General features: G+C 38.7%; 1 protein-coding gene across 1 annotated transcript in view; it reads left to right on the forward strand.

The window, feature by feature from the left end:
- The window catches only part of LOC116098372 (acidic proline-rich protein PRP33-like), a 53578-nt gene extending 31169 nt beyond the window's left edge, over positions 1–22409 (forward strand). The window contains exon 4 of the mRNA XM_031381012.1: positions 22109–22409. Coding sequence (XP_031236872.1) covers positions 22109–22409 — 301 coding nt within the window. The remainder of the gene's footprint in view (positions 1–22108) is intronic.
- Positions 22410–23735: the final 1326 nt, after the last annotated feature.

The following is a 23735-nucleotide window of genomic DNA, read 5'->3' on the forward strand; positions in this document are numbered from 1 at the left end:
TTACTCTTTCTAACTATATGAAGAATTAAGTTGGAATTTTGATGGGGATTGCATTGAATCTGTAGAATGCTTTCAGTAAGATAATCATTTTTACTATATTAATCCTGCCAATCCATGAGCATGGGAGATCTTTCCATCTTCTGAGATCTTTTTCAATTTCTTTCTGCAGAGACTTGAAGTTCTTGTCATACAGATCTTTCACTTGCTAGGTTAGAGTCACACCAGTCACACCAAGGTATTTTATATTCTTTGTGACTATTATGAAGGGTTAGTTTCTCTAATTTCATTCTCAGCCTAGTTATTCTTTGAGAAGAGGAAGGCTACTGATTTGTTTGTTTTAATTTTATATCCAGCCTGTTGGTTGAAGTTTATCATGTTTAGAAGTTCTCTGGTAGAAATTTTCATGTCACTTATGTGTACTATCATATCATCTGCAAATATTGATGCTTTGATTTCTTCCTTTCCAATTTATATCTCTTTGATCTCCTTTTGTTGTTTAATTATTCTGGTCAGGACTTCCAGTGCTATATTGAATAATTAGAGAGAGAGTAGGCAGCCTTATCTAGTCCCTGATTTTAGTGGGGACGCTTCAAGTTTCTCTCCACTTAGTTTGATGTTGGCTACTGGTTACATATGTGAATCTTACATGTGATTCCACATGTAAAATATGTGCATATATCCCATCTCAATTTTTAATATTCTATACTTAAAATTATTAAATTATAAGTAAATGGGATGAAATCTAAATGTGCAGATTGTATGCATTATAAATACTATAACAAGTATGGTACAGAAACAAAATGCTGCTTACTAGCTGAAGAAAGAAAAAGTATCTCTCCAAAGGCCCTTTTTCTTAGCAAGGGTTCCCATTGCTACAAAGAGAAACCATGCCTAAGGAAACTATTATAAAGATACCATTTAATTGGGGCTGGCTTACAGGTTCTGAAGTTCAGTCAGTTATCATCATGGTGGGAAGCATGGAGGCATCCGGACGGGCATGGGGTTAAAGGAGCTGATATTTCTACATCTGTTTATAGGGAGTTGAGTCCATTAAAATTGAGAGAAATTAAAGGCAGATATCTGCTGGTTCCTGATATGTTTGTCTTTGTAGGTGGCTTTATGTGCTTGTGGTTCTCTCCTTTTGGCTTTGTTGTGAGATGCTTAATGTATTATATTTTCTTTAGTGTAGGTACCTTCCTTTTGTTGGAGTTTTCCTTCTAGGATCCTCTGTAGGGCTGGATTACTAAATAAATATTGTTTGAGTTTGGTTTTGTCCTGGAATAGTTTTGTTTCTCCATCTATGTTGACTGAGAGTTTTGCTGGGTATAGTAGCCTACTATAGAGTCTTATTGATCTTAGAGTCTAAATGATCTCTGAGTGGGCTCTTCAGGCTTTTAGTGTTTCTGCTGAGAAGTCTTGTATAATTCTAACAGATCTACCTTTCTATGTTGCTAGGCCCTTTTCCCTTGCAGCTTTTAATATTCTTTCTTTGTTCTGTAGTTTGTTGTTTTGATTATTATGTGACAAGAGGATTTTCTTTTCTGGTCCCACTTATTTGGTGCTCTATAGAATTCTTGTACCTTTATAACCATCTCTTTCTTTAGGTTGGGGAACTTTTCTTCTATGATTTTGTTGAAGACTTTTACTCTATTCCAATTATTCATAGACTTAAGATTTCCATTGTATCCTGAATTTCCTGGAAGTTTTGGGTTAAGGGTTTTTTATGTTTTGGATTTTCTTTGACATTTTTTGTCAATCTCTTCTACAGTATTTTCTGTACCTGAGATCTCTTGTATTCTGTTGATGATACATTTGTAATTCCTGACCTCTTTCCTAGGTTTTCCATTTCCATGTTTGCTTCCATTTGTGTTTTCTTTATTGTTTCTACTTCCCTTTTTAGGTCTTGGACTGCTTTATTCAGTTCCTTCAGCTGTTTGATTGTGTTTTCCTGTATTTCTTTAAGGTATTTATTTGTTTCCTCTTCAAGGGCTTCTACCTGTTTATCTGTGTTTAACTGTGTTTCTTTCAGTGAGTTATTTATATCCTCCTTAAAGTACTCTATTATCTTCATGAGATAGGATTTTAGGTCAGCTTCTTGATTTTCTGCTATGTTGGTGTATTCAGGGCTTGCTGTGGTGGGAGAACTAGGTTCTGATGATGCCCACATATATTGGCTTCTGTTGTTTTTCACCTCGTGCTTGTCTCTTACAATTTGGTTATGTCTGGTGTTTGCTGGTATGGGTGACTGTCTATAGTCTGTCTCTTCTACCCTGGTTTGCTTTAGGTCTCTTGGTAGGCCTGTGGCCCTGACTGTAGCAGACCACCTGTGGGGCCGTCCAACTCAGGGCTCTTCATAAGGGCAGAGAAATGGCTGATCTGTTGCCCTGGCTGCAATAGATCTACTGGGAGGCCTTCAGACTGTTGGGTTTTCAGAGGAGCACTCGAGCCATTATACTTCGTGAGACTGTTATCTAGGAGGAAGGGGCTATGGAGTGTGCTTTCTGCTTCCTTGTGTGCAGCAGAACTCCAGGGAGGCTTTCAGTCTATAATTTCAGTTGCCCTGCATGCCACAGAGCCCCTGCGAGCTCTCAGACTGCAGTGTCTGTTACACAGTTGCCCTGTGTACAGGGAGTAGACAAGCTGGTGATTAGCTTCTCAGTTGCCCTGTGCACAGCAGATCTCCTGGGGTGTCTCAGGTTGTGATATTAGTTCCCTTGGGTACAGTGGATCTTCTGGGATGGCTCAGGATATGGTGTCTTCAGGGGAGCAGACAAGCTAGCAGTCTGTCCCAGAAGAAAAGACCAGGTAAAAGAGGAGTGGTATTTGGTGGGTGGGAGTTTTGAGAGGTTATGGGTCCCGAGTCCACTGGCTTCCTAGTGGCAGCTGTGGGACTTCAGGACACAAAGGAATGCAGGAGCAGACTGTCTTTAGACAGTAAAGAAGAAAATTGAAACACCACTGCAATGATATATTTCTATCAACAATGCCACACCCACTTAAACAAGGCCATACCTACTACAACAATGCCATACCTACCAATAGTGCCACTATCTGTGACAAGCATATTGAAACTACCACACCCTCCTAAGATGAGGTTTTTATTTGTTGTATTGTATGTATAAATGTAGGATATACTGCACAAGTGGTTGCATATGTGAGTCTGCATGGATGGAGGCTGGAGGAGTTACTTCCATCTTCTTCCCTTAAGACATGGACTGTCTCTGAACTTAGATTGATTCTGGAAGCCAGAAAGCCCACAAGCTCAACCTGTAATATATAAAGCTAATATATAAGGCAATATATAAAACTATCTCTGCTTTATATATTGCAGAAGTTACAATTACGCATGTGACAATACTCAGCTTTTGATGTGTATTCTGGGGATTTAAATACAGTTTCATGGGTTTATCAAGGCAAGTACACTATCCTACTGAGCCATATTTCCAGATACAGTACAAACTTTTCAATCTAATACAATCAGTAGTTTGGAAATTAATCAAGCCAGAACTAATATTAGTTCACATGTTAATTTTTGATTGTCTAAAATTCCAGCAAAAATGTTTTCAAATCAGGGACTAGAAGCTGTTACTCACAATGTTTATCCAGATGGCAGTCCTGGGAATTACACCCAATACTAAAAAAGATTCTTGATTTATTGATAGTTGGGCCACATGAAGAAATCTCCTAATAAACAAGTATGGGAAAAGAAGAGGCCAAGGTGGTATCATAAAATTGAAGATTCTTAGCCATGAAGCTGCCTTTTTTCCTTTCACTAATTGTGGAACAGTGGACCATGCCAGGAAACTTCATAAGGTTGAGTGGGTTCAGAGTTCCAAGCACCCAGGCACCCCACCTGAGATTCCCTGCTCCCTACTAGTTTCTTGGCCTGGAACATGTGCCATACTTCCCACACAGAAATATGATCTATGGTCAGGTAGCCCAGAACAGAGTTCTCATGCTAATGAAGTATCTAGAGGCTCTGAAGGTTTAGCCTATAAGCTTCCCTTCCTGGACATTCCTTCCTGCAAAAAGTATTCAATCTGTGGCTCACTCTGAAGATGTAGTATGCATCAATTTTCTACAATGAACAGTCAATAAACAGTTTGGAACCAAAGACTATAACTTTCAACAAGAACCACTGTGGGAAGCATTGAGAAGGCTTTAACCTACAAAGCTGAGCTCCCTAAACCTCCTGCAGAAGGTCAGTCTTGCTACCAGACAACTGCAACTAATCCAAGGACTTTCACAAATGAGTTAAGCCAGAGGAACTTCCTTCCCCCTGAGCCCAGGCTCACCCTCAGGCCACCAGCCTCTTAGGCTCATGGCTCTTCTGTGACTTCCAGCAGTGTCTGATCACCCCAGACCCAGACTCATCCTCAGCCTGCAGGTCCACTCTGTTCCCAACTCCCTGTGACCCAGTGGCATACAGATATCCAGGAGCTTTAGAGAATCCAGGTCTGGGCTCCTCATTGTGGCCCTTGGACCTCTGATCCTTTTTTCCTGATACTATGCAGTTTCCAGCAGTCACAGGATGCCTGAGAGCTTGGGAAGCCCAGCTTCAACCCCTGCCCCATATTAGGCTGGGGACACCCCTGAACAGTGTGTTGGCATTTCTTTTGAGCCAGCACCCAACAGTGATGAGAAAGTGTAAATGCAGTCTAGCATTCAGATTTGCCAGCCCAAGAGGCTATTCCCACAACCCAGCAGCAGGGAAGAATGTCAAACCACAACTGGGATGTGATTTATTATGGCATTTTATAGGTCATCCAGCAGGAAAGATATGTCACTAGTAACTTTCCAATAGATGTTTTTTATCATTGTCCAGAATTGGATATATTCTGAAACATACAAAAACAAAAACACACAAAAAGCTACAATCCAAAACCTGGCAAAAATCACTTTTTGGTTAATTCGTCTTAGTACAGCTCTCAGTCTCACCAGAGAAGCACTTTTTGTGCACTGCGTAGCAATTAAATGAGAGCCTTGTCTATGAACAATGTGAAAAGAACAATGTATGTACCATTTATGGATATTCTATTACATTCCTTTTTTTTCCAAGGCCTAGGAAACATAAGAGAAGATGGGAAGAAACATTTTAGAGCCAGAGGTCCAGGAGTACAAGAGTAAATCAATATCTTCTCCACATGAGAGACTCAGTGATTTCATAAAATCACAGCAGTTATACTTGGCTGTAATAAATCAAACCATTCAAATTACAACATGGATGGTGGAGGGGCATACACACTTTTACTCCTACCTGAGGATCTATTGAACTTTAATGGCTGATAAGTGAAGGAAATGCAATTTTTTCTAGGGTTCTGGTCCCTGGTAGTTTAATCATATTTCACAAGGATGGCCTCCTACCCATGTGTCTAAAGGATTCAGTGAGTCATAAAAACAAACAAAACAAAACAAACAAAACCCAACCTCTAATTTGAAAATGGCCATTAGTTACATTTTTTGTGGAAGAGTAGAAGAAGTGGCAATTGTGGTTTCAGTGATCAATGAATCATTTCAAAATATTATATTTTAAAATTAATTTTAGTAGTGCATTCAAACTCCATTAAAATTATAATGTCTAGCTATCCCAGATATAATTAATGAAATCATGTAATGGTTGTTCATGACTATTAATTTAGCTGAACTAAGGAGACATCAAGAAAATGACAGGACACATTTATGTGTATCTGAGTTTTCCAAATAGTATTTCAGGTAAAGGGAGGAAGTTCTGTAAAAAAAAAGCTTTTACAGTAACAGTTCCACACTTTGCATAGGACTTCAGCTTCCTCTGCCTTCACTGTAGGCTTACACCTGTGACTTTCTAAAACACATGGTGTCCCTCAGCTTCTAATTAAGGTCCAATTTCCATAGACATTTACAGCTTCTTGGATGAAGAAATCTCTGACCTGCCCAGCTTTTGAGCTCACAAAGAACCCTCTGTACTACCCTGTAACCCCAAACTTAGAATGCAATTGAATAAACCTCCCTTACCTATTATACATGCACTGTATTGATCCAGCTCTAATGGAACATTCAGGTGAATACATCCCCACATACTTCAGCAAGCAGTGGGATATAGTGTTGAAAAAAATGAAATAATAATAAAAAAAAATGCAGTAGTTCATTTCCCCTGTGGGACTTTCTTAGAGAGAAGCAAATCTTCATTTGCAAGTGCTTACCAATTAATGATGATGTATGGATTAGGAATGGGGAGTGTTCCCACTCCTACTTTCAGCTCCAGGACCTTAACTGGTGCAGACCTGTGCAGGCTCATTGCACGCTGCCCCAGTCTCTGTGCTTTCATATATGTGTTGGTCCTGCTTCCTTGCTTTCCTCCATCACTTCTGTCTTTAATACTCTTTAGACCTCCTTTTTTGATGAGTTTCCTGACTGTACTGGCTGGTTTTGTGTGCCAACTTGACACAGGCTGGAGTTATCACAGAGGAGGGAGCTTCAGTTGGGGAAGTGCCTCCATGAGATCCAGCTGTGGGGCATTTTCTCAATTAGTGATCAAGGGAGTAGGGCCCCTTGTGGGTAGTACCATCCGTGGGCTGGAATTCTTGGGTTCTATAAGAGAGCAGGCTGAGCAAGCCAGGAGAAGCAAGCCAGTAAGGAACATCTCTCCATGGCCTCTGCATCAGCTCCTGCTTCCTGACCTGCTTGAGTTACAGTCCTGACTTCCTTTGGTGATCAACAGCAGTGTGGAAATGTAAACTGAATAAACCCTTTCTTCCCCAACTTGCTTCTTGGTCGTGATGTTTGTGCAGGAATAGAAACCCTGACTAAGACACTGACCACTGGGGAGAAATTTAGTGAAGACATTCTATTTAAGGTTGAGTTACATCTCTCATTCTCCAGATATTTTCTTTCTTTAGGCATTTTTGTTTGTTCCTATCTGCTGTAGAAGGAAGTTTCTCTGATGATTACCAATAAAGGCACTTATCTATAAGTATGGCAGAATGTCCGTAGGAGTCATATTATAGCTATTTTCATTTAGTTCAAGAGTAGTATTTCCCCCTATGTCCTGGGCTCTCTAGTCTCATGTTCTTTGTCTGCAAGGATCAGTCAGTATAGGTACACTCTGTCATTATTGAAATAGTTATATTACTGACAAATTTGTCTAAAATATAAATACTGAGTCTCACTTTAAATATAAATTCAGACAATCCTCAATTCAATTGTTTGGTTGTGATGAAAAAATATATATACAGAAGGAGTCCATGAATAGGTGATATTCCTAGGGAAGAAGAGAGTTCATGAGAGGAAGGGAAGCAACAGAGTTGCTTTTTCACAGAGTCTTTGCAATGGCATTCATTCTCAACCTGCGTAGCATCTTGCAGTAACAAGCACAAAAGGGGACAATATAAACATGCTTTTGTGTCCTCTAGATAAATAATGAATAAAGTACTAATCTACAGTATCCACTGAGGGTAGGAAACAAATAAGAAACTAGTAGCCAGTATATATGATTATGATTATAACTAATTTGTTCTTGGGGAAAAAAATGTTTGTTTTCTCATCTGGCCTGGGACACTTCTCCTTCAAAGACTTATAAAGAGCAATTTGCAAATTCATCTGGGATAACAAAAAAACCAGGATACCCACAACTATTCTCAACAATAAAGGAACAATAAAGGATGGTGATTCTGGTGGCATTACCATCTCAGACCTTAAGCTGTACTACAAAGCAATTGTGATAAAAACTGCATGGTATTGGTACAATGACAGGCAGGTAGATCAATGAAATAGAATTGAAGACCCAGAAATGAACCCACAAACTATGGCCACTTGATCTTTGACAAAGGATCTAAAACCATCTAGTAGAAAAAAAGACAGCATTTTCATTAAATGATGCTGGCTCAACTGACAGTTAGCATGTAGAAGATGGCTTATTGATTCATTCCTATCTCCTTGTACAAAGCTCAAGTCCAAGTGGATCAAGGACCTCCACATAAAACCAGATACATTGAAACTAATAGAAAAGAAAGTGGAGAAGAGTCTTGAGCACATAATCACAGGGGAAAATTGCCTGAACAGAACACCAATAACTTATACTCTAAGATCAAGAATCGACAAATGGGACTTGATAAAATTGCAAAGCTTCTGTAAGGCAAAAGACACTGTCAATAGGACAAAACAGCAACCAACAAATTGTGAAAAGATCTTTACCAATCCTATATCTGGTAGAAGGCTAATATCCAATATATGCAAAGAAGTCACAAAGTTAGACTCCAGAGAAACAAACAACCCTATTAAAAATGGGATACAGAGCTGAACAAAGAATTCTTAACTGACGAAAACTGAATGGTTGAGAAGCACCTAAAGAAATGTTCAACATCGTTAGTCATCAGGGAAATGCAAATCAAAACAACTCTGAGATTCTACCTCACACCAGTCAGAATGGCCAGGATAAAAATCTCAGGTGACAGCAGATGCTGGAGAAGTTGTGGAGAAAGAGGAACACTCCTTCATTGCTGGTGGGATTGCAAGCTGGTACAACCACTTTGACGGTTCCTCCAGAAATTGGACATTGTTCTACTGAAGGACCCAGGTATACCACTCCTGGGCATATACACAGAAGATGCTCCAACATGTAATAAGGACACATTCTCATCTATGTTCATAGAAGCCTTATTTATAATAGCCAGAATCTGGAAACAACCCAGATGTCCCTCAACAGAAGAATGGATACAGAAATTGTGGTACATTTACACAATCGACTACTACTCAGCTATTAAAACAATAAGTTTATGAAATTCTTGGAGAAATTGATGGGCCTGAAGAATATCATCCTGAGTGAGGTAACCCAGTCACAAAAGAACACACATGGTATGCATTCTCTGATAAGTGGATATTAGCCTAGAAGATTGGAATACACAAAGTACAAACCACAAACCATAAGAAACTCAAGAAGAAGGAAGACCAAAGTGAGGATACTTAGTTCCCTCTTAAAAGGGTAACAAAATACCCATGGAAGGAATTGTAGAGGCTAACTATGGAACAGAGACTAAAGGAAGGACAATTCAGAGACTGCTCCACCTGGGAATCCTTCCCATATTCAATCATCAAACATAGACACTATTGTGGATGCCAACAAGTACTGGATGAAAGGAGCCTGAAATAGCAGTCTCCTGAGAGGCTCTGACAGTACCCCACTAATACAGAAGTAGAGGCTCACAGTCATCCATTGGACTGAGTACCGGGTCCCCAATGAAGGAGCTAGAGAAAAGACCCAAGGAGCTGAAGGCTTTGCAGTCGCTTAGGAGGAACAACAATATGAACTAACCAGTACCCTCAGAGCTCCCAGGGACTAAAAGTCCAACCAAAGAATACACATGGGGGGGACTCATGGCTCCAGCATCATACGTATAGCAGAGGATGGCCAAGTCAGTCATCAATGGGAAGAGAGGCCCTTGGCCCTATGAGGGTTCTATGCCCCAGTGTAGGGGAATGCTAGGGCCAGTAAGCAGGAGAGGGTGGGATGGTGAGCAGGGGGAGGGGGAGGGAACAGGGGATTGTTTTAGTTTTAGTTTTTGTTTTTAAACGTTTATTTATTTTTTATTTATATGAGTACATTGTAGCTGTCTTCAGACACACACTAGAAGAGAGTTTCGGATCCCATTACAGATGGTTGTGTGCCACCATGTGGTTGCTGGGTGTGATCTTCCTACAGCTGAGGGCTGATTCTTCAGACCCCGCCTTGCCACAGATAGCCACGCCTCTCTCTAAGTTCCAGTTAAGCCAGAAGTCCTGCCTCCAGAGACTGAAGATGAATCTGTTGATTGGGCCAAGTTGCTGATGAACTTGGGAGAGGGGTTTTGCTTTATCTATCTACTTGTTTACTTGGAACAAGGAGAATTCAATGAAAGATGGCAGACTGAAAGCACACCATGTGTTGGTATAATTTTTTCAAACCCTTCCCACATTTCCAGTACCCTTTATTATTCAGGGCCTTTGACCCCCATTCCAGATGACCCATTCATATGAGTGGCTGCAGGCAGCCACAGCTGGGAATTGAACTCAGGACCTCTGTCAGAGCAGTCGGTGCTGGTGCTCTTAGCCACAGAGCCATCTCTCCAGCCCCTGTTATTTTATTTTTTTTCTTCTTTTCTTTTTTTTTCTTTTTTTTTTTTTCTTTTTGGAAGGGAACCTGGGAAAGGAGATATTGTAAATAAGAAAACACCTAATAAAAAAATTCCCATTTTAAAAAAAAAGAACTGACATGATAAAAGAACTATAAGGGTAAAATTCTTTTCTAGACTAGATATAATAAATAATAATACATTAGCTAATTTTATACCTCTGTTTAAAGAATATTTCTTTCATAAGAAGCAAGTTTTTAAATAACTTATTTTTTCACTCAATAATTTATGGGATTGCCAATCTATGAATATTAATGCATATATTTCATGTAGGGTTTAGTTTTTTCTGGCATTAGGTTTATTGGATATTTTTTAAATATTTAGAAATACAAGTACATGCTGACAGGAGCCTGATATAGCTGTCCTCTGAGATGCTCTGCCAGAGCCTGACAAATACAGAGGCAGATGCTCACAGCCAACCATTGGACTGAGCACAGGGTCCCCAATGGAGGAGCTAGAGAAAGGAATAAAGGAACAAAAGGGGTTTGCAACCTCACAGGAAGAACAGCAATATCAGTCAACCAGATCCCTCAGAGCTCCCAGGGACTAAACCACCAACCAAAGGGTACACATAGGGGGCCCCAGGGCTCCAGCCACATATGTAGCAGAGGATGGCCTTGTAGGGCATCAATGGGAAGAGAAACCCTTGTTACTATGAAGGCTCAATGCCCCAGTTTAGGGGAATACCAGGTCAGTGAGGAGGTAGTGTGTGGGTGGCTGGGAGAACACCCTCATAGAAGTAGGGGAAGGAGAGGGGTTTCTAGGAGGACTGGGAAAGGGGATAACATTTGAAATACAAATAAAGAAAATATTTAATAAAAAATGAAAAAAATGGAAAAAAGTCTATAAAAGGGGGGAGGGCAAAAATCCTGTTACCACCTTTAGCCTATGCCAGGGGAGACTGTCCACAAGCAAGCAGTTTTACAGAAGCTAAGATAAGCATTTAACTGGAGGGGGAGGTTTTGCTCAAGTAAACATTTGACAGAAGCCAAGATAAGTTAGTTGGGTCATCTTGACCTTAGGTTCATAAAATAAAGCTGGGAGATTTTCTACAAAAAAAAAAAATCCAAATAAGTATTTCCTTTTCTTTCTGAGCAGAAGTTTTCTCTAAATTTCTAAGCAGGTAAAACAAAACAAAACAAAACAAAAACAGGGAAACATGGAGTGCCATAACAAGAACTCAAGACAGTGTGCTAGCTAACTTCTATCTCTTTATATCCATCTCAGCCATGCCTCAACTCCTACATACATAGGAATAAGGAAAATCACAAACACTGCTATTCATAATGGGATGAAGTGGAACATAGTGACGTCTGCATGTTACTCACTTTACTGAGCCCTGGCCAGAGTATTAGTCAAGAGTAGAATATAGACTTATAAGGGTCATGGTATAGACAAGAATATTAGTATATTTGACATATATTTATTTTTTAATTCATTTTACATCCTTATTGCAGCCTTCCATCCTCCAAGTCCTAACCCCTAGATCTCTCTTCCTATTGTTCCCCCTTTTACCTTTAAAAAGTAGAAGGCCCCCTTGCATATCACCCTACACTGGAATATCCAGTTGTATCAGGACTAAGCACATCCTTTCCCACTGAGGCCCTATCAGGCAGTACATTTAGAATAGGGCATCTGATGACAGGCAACAGATTTATAGCCTTGGCTCCAATTGTTAGAGGCTCCACATGAAGACCAAGTTTTACAACTACTACAAACGTGTAGAGAGCCTAGATCCAATCTCTGCATGTTCTTTGGTTGGTAGTTCAGTCTCTGTGAATCCCATATGCCCAGGTTACTTGACTCCTTAGGTCTTCTTGTGGTATCCTTGACCCTTCAGCTCCGTCAGTTATATCCCCACTCTTCCAAAAGACTCCCTGAGCTCTACATAATGTTTGCTGTGGGTCTCTAACTATGTTTTCATCCATGAAGTCTCTCAAGAAAAGGTTATGCTCACCTCCTATCTGAAAGGATAGCACATTATCATTAAAAGTGTAAGGTGTTGACTCTCCTATATTGGATGGGACTCAAGTATAGCCAGTAATTGCTTAGCCATTCCCTCAATCTCCACTCCATTGTTATCCCTGTGTATCTTCTAGTCAAGCCAGAGAAGCCCTCTAGTGCAGATTTTGTGAATTTCAAGTACTATATATACTGCCTAGTCTCATTTCAACTTGACACACAAACTACAGTTCTGAATGGAGAAAACCTTAATTGAGGAAAGGTTTCTATAACATTCAACTGTAAGGCTTTGTCTTAATTAGTTATTGATGAAAGAGGGGCCAGTCCATTGTGAGTATTTGTATCCTTGGGCTGGTGGCCCTGGGTTCTGTAAAAACGCAGACTGAGCAAGGCATGGAAAGCAAGACAGGAAGTGCCATCCCTCCATGGCTTCTTCGTCTTAACTTCATGTTCTTTTCCTGTTTGAGTTTGTTTCCTGATGTGTTATAATAATAATTGCGAGCAATATGGAAGTATAAAATAAATAAAACTTCTCCTTCCTAATTTTTTTTTAAACATGGTGGTTTCTTTTACATTAGAAACTATAAGCAGGTCATTGTATTTAGATTATTTCCACCTTTCCTTCATTCAATTCCCACACCTTTTGTGTTCTACTCCTTTCTGTCAAGCTTATAATCAGTTTTTAATAATGTTATGAACATATATATGCATATATAAGTATAATCTGGTAAATTGGCTTTGTTTGTCTGTCTGTCTTTATGTCTGCCTGTCTGTCTATCTTTCCCTGTACATGTAAATGCAGGTGTCTGAGGAAGCTTGAAAATAATATTAGTTCCCCTGCACCTAGAGTTACAGGTGTTTTTAAGCTATAAGGTGTGGAAGGTTTGAATGGAACTCAGCCACTTTACAACAATAGGGTGTGCTCTTAGGCTCCATGTCATTGCTCTTGATTCCCATATACACTTGTTACGAGATCCTAAAAATCAAGAAAAGTGATTCAAATGCTGACGTACATTTCAAAGGAACCACTGTTAGTTGCTGAGAGGTAGGATTGCACCCAATACCCTCAAGACCTAACTGTTATATTATATTTCTAATCCTTATCACCTCTGAGGATGACTGTTTTGACATTACCAATTGAATCCTTTAGAATGGAGAGGAGGTACTTAGGACATGGATGCATATGAAAATAAGTTGACAAAATGACATGAAATACACATAAGCAGAAGGGGTAGAACATGGGGACATATCTAGAAGGGTTTCTTATAGAACCAGGTAATAGAACTCTGAAGAAAATGGCATATTAATCTGTGTGAAATTACATCTCTCATTTATCTTTTCTATTTGTGTATAATTGTTGTAGACAATTAAAATATAGATATGTAGTAGTGGTAAGTAGATAGTAGAAATGGTGGATTCTATGGAGGTACATATTTCAGATATGGATTACTTAAGGGCACAACAATCTACAGGTCACTAAGCCTGCAGCACACTGCCAACCCTTTAACCTCAACTTCATTAAATGTCTTCCAATAATTTATTTTGATTGTGCCTTATGAGTTCATAGGTGACATTTCTGGGCAACTTAACAGAATGGTCTGCTTCATATATCACCAACATTGAAATGGTTCAAGGAAAAGGCAAAATGTTTCCAGCTTTTCACAGAAGTTGCTGCACTTTTCTAGGATTTGCCAAGCCGAGGAAAAGACTGATTTCCCTCAGAAGCTCCTGCTCCACATCAAACAATGTGAATAAGTGTAATTAGTTAACTCTTATACTCCTTATATCTGACTTCATTTTTCATTCTGAAACTCTACAACTGGCTGTCAGGTCTAGACTACCTACAATATACAGGAGCTAATCAAAAACACATCACTGCCCTCTGCCTTCCAAAAGGAACAATGAGACCAGGTTGATCTGTTTTTTTTTTTTTTTTTTTTTTTAATTATCCTGGAAAATGTGCAGAGTAATAATGTATTCATTCTGCTTCCATAACATGTCTATGATGACTAAAGGGAAAATCAACCAGTATTTTTAGCTCTTCAGTTTTCACATTATCAATAAAAATCACACCATTCAATTGGATTTCATATAGTATTCTCAACACTATTTCAAAGACGACCAATGTGCACACTCAAAAATGCCTATGAGTCATGGTACACATGGAATAGAGGATCTGTCTTAAGATTCAAAATGGCATGGCCCTTCATATTTTAACTGCATCTGAATTTTCTTCAGATATCTTTGAGAAATACACACTCACACATAAGCATGCAAACACATGTACACACACACACACACGCATGTGCATACACACATTGAACTGAGAAATACAAAGAATATACAAACTCAATCATGAAAAATGCAACTCACGTGTGTTAATTTACACCTCCATGAAAAGAATGAGATAGAACTAAATACAGAAATGCAGTATATTTAATTTTTGTCTTGAGGTACATAGTGTATTTTCTCTTTGACACTGAAAATATGGCACTGTTTGATATGACATGATAGAAAAACAAACTGTCCATGTACTCTTAATACACTGGTTCCAGGAGAAATGTTATGGCATAAAGGATATTTAATTCTCTTTTGTGATACTAAAAATATACTAAAAATAAGATAAAAAAAAAAGAGCCAGGCGTAGTGGCACTTGTCTTTAATCGCTATGTACCATGGGTTCAGGAAGAAAGGTATTTGAGTTTGAGGTCTGCCTGTCCTACAGAGCAGGGCTCTGTTCAGGGACAGGCAGGGCTACAAAGGTAAAACCTGTCTAAATACATTCAATAGATAGCTAAATTATGTATATTTTAACTGATGTGCTATTTAATGATGTTGCATGAGACAAAATGATACAAGGCTTATGTATTTCTGAGAAAAATTCTACTTAAATTTGTGCAGAAAAACATGGTAGCATGATAACTGCTCAAACATATACTATGAAAACTTATGAAGAGAAACAGCATACTATAGGCACAAGGTCATAGACCTAACAAAGGAAATTAATTATAGGATACAAAAGTGAATCCATACAACTATAGTGATACATAATTTTGACAAAGCTATCAAAAATTTTACTCTTGAGAAGACTATCTTTTATTTATTTTTATATTTAACAAATAGATCTTGGGAAACTGTAAATCCAAATGTGCAAAAGGAGAAAAGATGGTTTCTGACCCTAAGCAGAAATAGGTCTAAAATGTAATCTACTTCTAATTTAGTGCTACTTTAATGTAAGGCCAAAAAACTATGAAAATGTTGAATAATATATAGTGAACTCTGTAGGGAGGATATTCTGAAAAGTGTTCATGTAGCTCAGAAAATAAATCTCTCATATTTATGGTTGTGATTACATAAAATTAAAATGATTCTGCACAGCAAAGGAAACAATCAGTACAGTAAAACAAAATTCTTAGCCACAACTATATCAGATAGGAGCCTAATATGCAGAATATACACTTGTCTCAAAAGGTAGATAGAGAACACTGAATGGATATTTTTCTTATATTTTCCATTATGACCCTTTAATTGCTGAGACAGCTCTCCAACTATGAATGGATACTTAACAAAAGAGAAAATACAAATGGCTAATATATATTTTGTAAATCTTCTACAATCTTAGTTTTTGTACACATGCCAATTAAAACTAAGAGAATATTCCATTTGACATCAGTCAGAGCAGTCACCATGATTCCAGTAAACAATAATAAACACTGGCGAGAACGTGGACCAAGAGCAAGTCTCTGAGAGTGCAAAGGGCTGGACCAACCCCATGAATATCCATACTGAAGCTCCAGAAAAACTAAATCTGAACTTCCATAGGTTCTCGTATCATATGGTGTGATGCCTTGAGGTTATTCATATGTGTAACAAGAGAGGTATAGCTGAGTCACATAGAAGAGTCACTCCATAATGCTTCAATCACCACATGTCCCCCAGAGCCTGGTTCATGAGATTTATTACTTAGCCCACCTTACCATTAATTACTGACAGTGTTCCCAGCCCATTTCTCCACAACATGTTGTTCCGTCCTATGCTCTCCCTCAGTCTGATGAGTTCATAGGTGACATTATTTTTTCATACAATAATCTCTTTCAAATATTGATGATACTGGGAAAGGTCACTAAAATGGCTCAAGATATGTGATTTTTGGCAGCATCAACTACTCTATTTCATAACACACCTACCTCAGGAGTAGCTGAGTTCCTCCAGAACAGCCACTTTCTCAGAAACCCCCACATGAACATGTCTGCCCACCATTCTCCTCAGCTCCATATCTGACTTTCCCAGTCCAAAGTCAACCAAAATCACATTTGGCCATGACCCCCAATCTCCCAATCTTTCTTGTCTTCTATCTATAGACACTAGAAAACCATCTTGTCAAACATTGTGTCATATTCAGAACAACCAACCCTTCCTTGCCTTAATTAAAATCCATGTGTCCTGTGAGATTGTCTCTGATTATAATAGAATGAGAGAAAAATTATAAAATACTAATATGTTTTCCCTTTACAGTATATCCATTATCACCTAAGGGGGAAAGCATCAACAACAATAACAAATCCCACCCACCAGAAAACAATGTAGAATTTCATTTCATATGTAGCAAAGGACAATTTAGATAACTTTTCTGAGACAATTTCTATACAAGTTAATAATAAAACTTCTGAAATATTGATATGCATAGCTCAGTAGACTGGTCCAAATTTGATAAAGTGTGGTATCCTGCCGCTCGGCCCCGTTGCGGATTTCGAAAGCGAAAGAAAGCAGTGACAGGCCCAGAACTTAGACCACCTGCCTGTGGCATGTATCACCAGCGCTGGCCCTGGAGATCAAAGAGGACTTTGCAGCTGGGACATCAAAGGAACTGAAACTATTGAAACTCAGCCATTCCTGCCTAGAACTATGTTTGAAGGGTGTTGTGTAAACAGACTAGAATGCTATTTCCCTGCTTTCACGACTATGCTAAAAACCAAGAAGTGTTTTAGTTTCGGTTCTGCCTGAGCCATATAAACCCATTTTTCTCTAGTAAAGATGCACCTTGATAAATCTTCTTGGTGTGGTTTCTTTGTCTCCTCCCTGATCCACTTGTTTCCACAGGTACTCAATTATCCCAGTTCATGAACACCCATGGAGAGAGAGACTGCGGGTCGGTCTCCCTCAATAAAGGATAATATATATTCATATGTCTCTCAGCTTTACATCATCCAAACTTTCTTCAAATTTTTTACTAGCCACACCTAAAACTTGAGGGATTACGAAAGCTCTATATAAGCTCAAACATGAAAAGGCACCATTTACTTCAGCTTTACACTTTTCATTTAGGTGATGCCCCATGAAACAGAAAAAAATAGTGTAGAAATATGGAATGAAACAGCATTTGTATCAAATCAAGGGTCATTTAAACACAGTATCTTCTAACTAATTTCTTTCATTCTTTGTTTTTCTGAGACAGGTTTTCTCTGTGTAACAGCCCCCCTTTGTCCTGTACCTGGCTTTGAGACCAGGCTGGTCTTGCACTTAGACATCTAAGTCCACCTACTTTGCCCCCACCTTTGAGTGCTAGGATTAAAGTGTGAGATACCACAACTGGCTATTTGTTAACAATTACTGTAAAAAAGAAAGAAAGAAAAGAAAGAAAGAAAGAAAGAAAGAAAGAGAAAGAAAGAGAGGGAGAAACAAAGAAACAACAGAAGAAAAAAGAAACAAAGAAAAACAAACAAAGAAAGAAAGGAAGAAAGGAAGAAAGAAAGAAAGGAGGAAAGAAAGAGAAGAAATGTAAAGAAGAAAAGGAAAAGAAAAGAAAACTATGCTCATGAGTCTTAGAAGGAAGCTGTCCTTTAGGGTACAAATCCAGATTCCCAACATAGGGGAGTTGGGTAGATGAAGTCTACCCAAATGAAACTATGAGGCCAAATCACAAACAAACAACAAAGTAAATACTTATTTAAATAATAAGTAAAAGTTTTCATGGGAAACATAAGAGGATGATGTACTGTGATACAATGATAATAAGCATGTCCCTGTGTGGTATACAGCATAATCATCCTCAACAAGACAGTTCAGAAAGTACTGAAGCATAGGCTATAAATATGGAAAATGAAATTCTCTACATTGAAAATCTTCAGAGAAAGCAATGCCTTGTTCATGTTTATACCAAGTCAATACTCCAAGAATAATTCTTAGATGAAGCAATACTGAACAAAATCTGATTCAATATTCTAAAAAATTAACTATGTGAAAGTGAGGATATTCTCTGTGAAGCCCATCATTCTGTGGTATATGTGAGAACTGTGTTCTCATGGATTAACTGATGCAACACTTACCTAGCCTCTTTTCTGCCACTTTTCTTTCCATAATACAGAAGAAATAGAAGAAAAGAATATTCAGTTTTCAGTCCTATGACATCAGTTTCTTCAATTTGAACCATATCTGGGGAATTCTGGACACCCTATTTGAGCCTAATCAGGCTGCCAGTCTTGTTTGTCTTATTTACTATGTGTCTCATCTAGGTATCCTAATTTTCTGCAGAACTGAACAAAATGTCAACAAAATGTTATACATATTTAGCTATTACATTTACATTTATATACACAAATATGCATGTGTATAGGAGCAAATATTCTCAGGAACATGACTAATAAGGACAGATTCACAGTTCCACTAAACTAAAGTTTAGCCAATAATAGAATTTCATTTCTAATATCTGAAATTTCACTGTATCTCTTTAATATTGTTGTCCAAATTTCATGTTATATGAGTTAGACCTGAATCTTTGACAATGTCTTCCCTTCTTCATCCTGCTAGGCTAAAGTCCCAAAGAAGTGTCAGGGATGCAAGGCATCCTGATGTGTCAGATCAGGTCAAGAGTAATGACCTGAAAGGTACCTTTGTTCTTCATTCCTTATAAAGACTGGCCTTCCTTCCTCCCACACAAAAGCAACTCCAGACTTTCCTCCAAGATGCTGGTGGTCCTGCTAACAGCAGCCTTTCTGGTTCTGAGCTCAGCTCAGAGCTCAGATGAAGGTATGAAATAGGGTAGAGATTCAGAAAGTGATAAAGGACTTTGATAACACACTTCCATTCAAGACTGGGAGAAATGAAAGAAGATGAAAAAGGCACTGAGGCAAAGAATTATGGGAACAAATAGTAGAACATTTGTTATCATTTCCCCTCTAGAGTTTAAACTATAATTATGTTTAAAAATTCTTACAAGAAGCCAGGTGGTGGTAGTGCATGCCTTTAATTCCAGAACTTGAGAGGCAGAGGCAGGTGGATTTCTGAGTTCAAGGCCAGCTTGGTCTACAGAGTAAGTTCCAGGACAGCCAAGGCTACACAGAGAAATCCTGTCTCGAAAAAAAAAAAACAAAAAACAAAAAATTCTTACAAGAATATAACATGAATGTGTTTATTTTTATTTGTTCCACATATTCTTTTTTTATTATTTATTATTTTTATTGCCTTTAATCATTTTTTACAGTCTAGTCATTATCCTCCTTCTGTTCTCCCCTCTGATATTTCCTCATCCCATTCAACCTTCCCCGTCTCCAAGAGGTTGCTCCCAATTCCCATCTCTATCCCTCCAATTCTCCCCACTCCTTGTGACTCAAGTCTCTCAAGAGTTAGATGCATCTCTCACTGAGGTCAGACTAGGCATTCCTCTGCTGTATATGTGTTGAAGGCATTAGGCTAGGTAGTATATGCTGCCTGGTTGATGGCTCAGTGACTGAGAGATAACGTGTGGGGGGGGGGCATTTTAGTTGATACCTCTGTTCTTCCTAAGGTGTTACCTTCCTACTCAACTTGTTCTAGACTTTCCCTAATTTAACCACAGGGTTTCCAGACTTCAGACCATTGTTTGAATGTAAGTATCTGCTTATGTCTCAGTCACCTGCTTGTAGGACCTCTAAGAGGGGACCCGTGCTAGGCTCCTGTCTGTAAGTACGCTATAACATCAGTAATAGTGTCAACCCTTGGACAATCCCCTTGAGATGAGTCCAATTTTGGCTAGTCACTGGACCTCCTTTCCCCCAGTTTCTTTTCCATTTTTGCCCCTGAAGTTCTTATAGATAGGAACAATTCTGGGTCAGAGTTTTTGACTGGGGGATGACAACCTTATCCCTCCACTTGATGCCCTGTCTTTCTACTGGAGGTGGACTCTGAGTACATTTACAAATAGACCTTTTTGGTGGTGAATGATGCATAACAGTTGACAGAGGGAAACTCAGTTCTTATGGTGTTATGAAAAACAGATAGTGGGTGGTATTTGCCTTGGGTACAAGAGGATAGAGAAGAATGAAAAATGTGAAAACACATCATGGATGTTTCTGTGAAATGGAAAATGATAACAAATTTAAAACTCTGTACAAAATGAGCTATAAATATCAGGTAATAATTTATTTAAAGTAATTTTTATAATCATTTAATTATTTTGTGTGTATGCAAATATGCCTGTTTATGTGTGCGTGTTTGTGTGTCCCTATGTATGCCTGCATGTTTTGCATGTTTATGTACATTCTGACAGAAGACAGCTTGTTGGCAGCAAGATTTCCCCTACTTCGATGCACAGTCAGGAACTGAATACAAGCCATTAGGCCTGTGCTTTTCCCCTGCTAAAATGTCTTGCTACCCTAATTTCTCTCTCTTGTTTTTAATAACACCCATGCAATATTCATTTTGTTGTATATAGTACTGAAAGCCATGCTTATTCTTATCAATGAATGAAATACCTGGAAATATAAGATATAAGAAATGAAGGGCATGAAAAAAACATTAAAAATGTGCATGTTTCTTTGTGAAATTCTGAGAATTTGAATGAAGACTATCAATGAAGTTTGATAGCTCTAACAACAAACTAAACAGTTGCTGCTATGAGTGTAAAAACCATCCTCACAGGATTCTTAACAATCTATAAATGTCATAAGTAAGTTTCCACTTCTTTGTGCTTATTTTCTAGAGGTCATCTATGAAAACTCATCTTCTCAGCTCTTAGGTAAAGAGAGATCCATCCTCTATTGATGTTCTATGTAACTTTTCCATCTGAAGGTATTCAATTCTGTAATACCTCTGTCAGCTCCTTATTTTATCAAAGTAATGACTGGCAGCTTCCCCAGAGATAAATAGACAACCTTCACAACATTGACTCTACAGCAGGGTCATACATTGGATGAATTGGAACTAGGCTTTGATAACAAAAGGGACATTTGTCTCTTCCATAGATTGAAACGATGGACTATATATGAAGCACATACTGGGTGTGAACATTTAAAATCCTCCATGGCACTATGTTTTATTAAAAGAATTCTTCTTCCACCAGTGATTCCAAGTAGAATTCTAGGATTGTATGTAAAATATGAAAGATCTCAGAGCCTGTGCTTCTCCCATTTTTAAATTTAGTTTTTTCACTCAGCTCTGTTTCCATAGATGACTAATACTTACAAATATTTTGCATGATTATTGAATGGAAAAACATTTTCTTACATTTCTTTCTTACTTTACCATGCTTATAAAGCTTTGAACATCATGATATATAAACAGATAAAGCATTGCTGTCACAATTTGCTTCTCTAACAAGTTCTAACCAGTAACATTTAAAATATATTCCCCCTTTCACCACTTCTATATGGGAAGTGTAAGCAACATAAAATAACATTTATGTACTGTGTTTAAGGACAAATATTCATCCCAAGTGTTGAGATACAAGAAACTTCATGTGATAAATAAGAAAATTAAGCTTCATGAAGCATCAATAATATAAAGTTGGAGTGAGGGGTGGTGATCCTGGGAAAAAGAGAAAGTATAAACTCACTTACTTTGATCTATACTTAACTAGAGGTTGGGCAGCAGAGCCAGGGACATGGCCAACATCATCCAAAACCACCTACTGGAGGATTCCCTCCAAGACCTCCTCCTCCTGATGAAGATGACGATGATGGTGATGATAGTGATGATGATGATAACGACGATGATGGTGGCAGTGGGGAAGATGTAAATAGACCAGAGAGACCACCACAGCACGGAGGCAATCACCAGCATCCTCAGCATCCACACCCTCCTCATCAAGGACACCACCATGGTCCACCCCCAGAGGGAGGTCCTCAGGGACCCCCTCATCCTGGACCCCCACAAGGCCCACCCCCACAAGGCCCTCCCCCACAAGGCCTACCCCCACAAGGACCACCCCCACAAGGACCACCACCCCAGGAAGGCCCCAAGCAGAGACCTCCTCAGCATGGAAACCATCAAGGTCCACCCCAGCATGAAAATCAAGAACAGCCAAGTTACCTATGGTCATTTTTTGCATAACCATCTGGTTCCTTCGCAGTGAGAAGGTAATTAAATACCTTATCCTTCATTTTATCCCTCAAATTCCACAGATCACCACCCTGTTCCTAAGGACATAGGTTATGGATATACCCAAAACTTGAATGATCTCTATAATTCTATGGTGTATGTGATTTAAATTCACTCTTAATCAAAAGGATTAACTCTAACACAATTATAAATTCAAGAAACTAAAAGATACCTTAGGATATTTTCAAATTAAGCATTGTGTCTTTATTCTCCCAGACCTTGTTTATTGATTTATTTCAGGTGAACAGAAGACAGATGCCATCAATATCATTCCTATAGAAGAATGCTTACAATAAAGTGCATAGCATGCAATTACTGTTTGCAGTTTCTTATTTTGATCAGGTGCTATTCTGAAATTTGGGTATGGTTACTTCCTGGAAAGGGCAGTCCTCCCTATACATAACACTCAACTATCATTTGAAAGATTTCCATGTTTCCCTATTACCCCCCCAATTTCTGCCCACTCTTTTGCTATGTTTTCCATATACCTATTTTAGCAGAAGACTTCATGTAAGATATGTATTTCAATATTACTACATAAATACTACATAAATAATAATAAGTACATAAATAGTAATGCTGTTAGTATGTTATGTGTTTTGGAATGTCAGTACTCTAGGGATTAGCTGCCTTAACTACCCACAAAAAGGGTTCTTTGCTTCATACAGATATAACTCCCTCTGTTCCCAATTTGAGGTTACTGTTCCTACAAAAAGTAGCTAATGTTCTTTTGGGAAGTTTAGTATCTGCCAGTTCACATTCTTCTGATTTGGACAGTGCTATAAATGCAGTGGTGTGTACTCTGGCAAAGTGTCACCGCCCTTGTCGCCACCTCACCGATCAGCGGAAATAAGGAGGCGACCATGAACCCTTCTCCAAGCAGTTTACTCAGGAACCTTGTAATCTTACTCCTAACATCTTACTTCTTACATCTTACTACTTACATCTTACTACTTACATCTTACTTCTTTCTTCTTACGCCTATTCCCCTACTTACATCTTACTACTTACATCTTACTTACTCCTATTCCCCCCAGGCCCTAGCCCTTGCAGGTTAAATACTTTCCCTGGTTCCAATCAGCATCGGCTACACGGCAAAGCACAATAGGCTACGAGAAATCATGCCAGCTTACATCATAAATTGGAGGCACTCAGCTTTTCCAAATAAGGGCTTGTTTATCACAATGCTCTCTGCTTTGTCCAGAGACCAGGTGCTCAATATATAGGGTGGCAGCTGCGGCTCCCAACAGCAAAGATGTTCATATATATATATATATA

The sequence above is a fragment of the Mastomys coucha genome, unplaced genomic scaffold (genome assembly GCF_008632895.1).
Source record: "Mastomys coucha isolate ucsf_1 unplaced genomic scaffold, UCSF_Mcou_1 pScaffold20, whole genome shotgun sequence".
Taxonomy (NCBI): domain Eukaryota; kingdom Metazoa; phylum Chordata; class Mammalia; order Rodentia; family Muridae; genus Mastomys; species Mastomys coucha.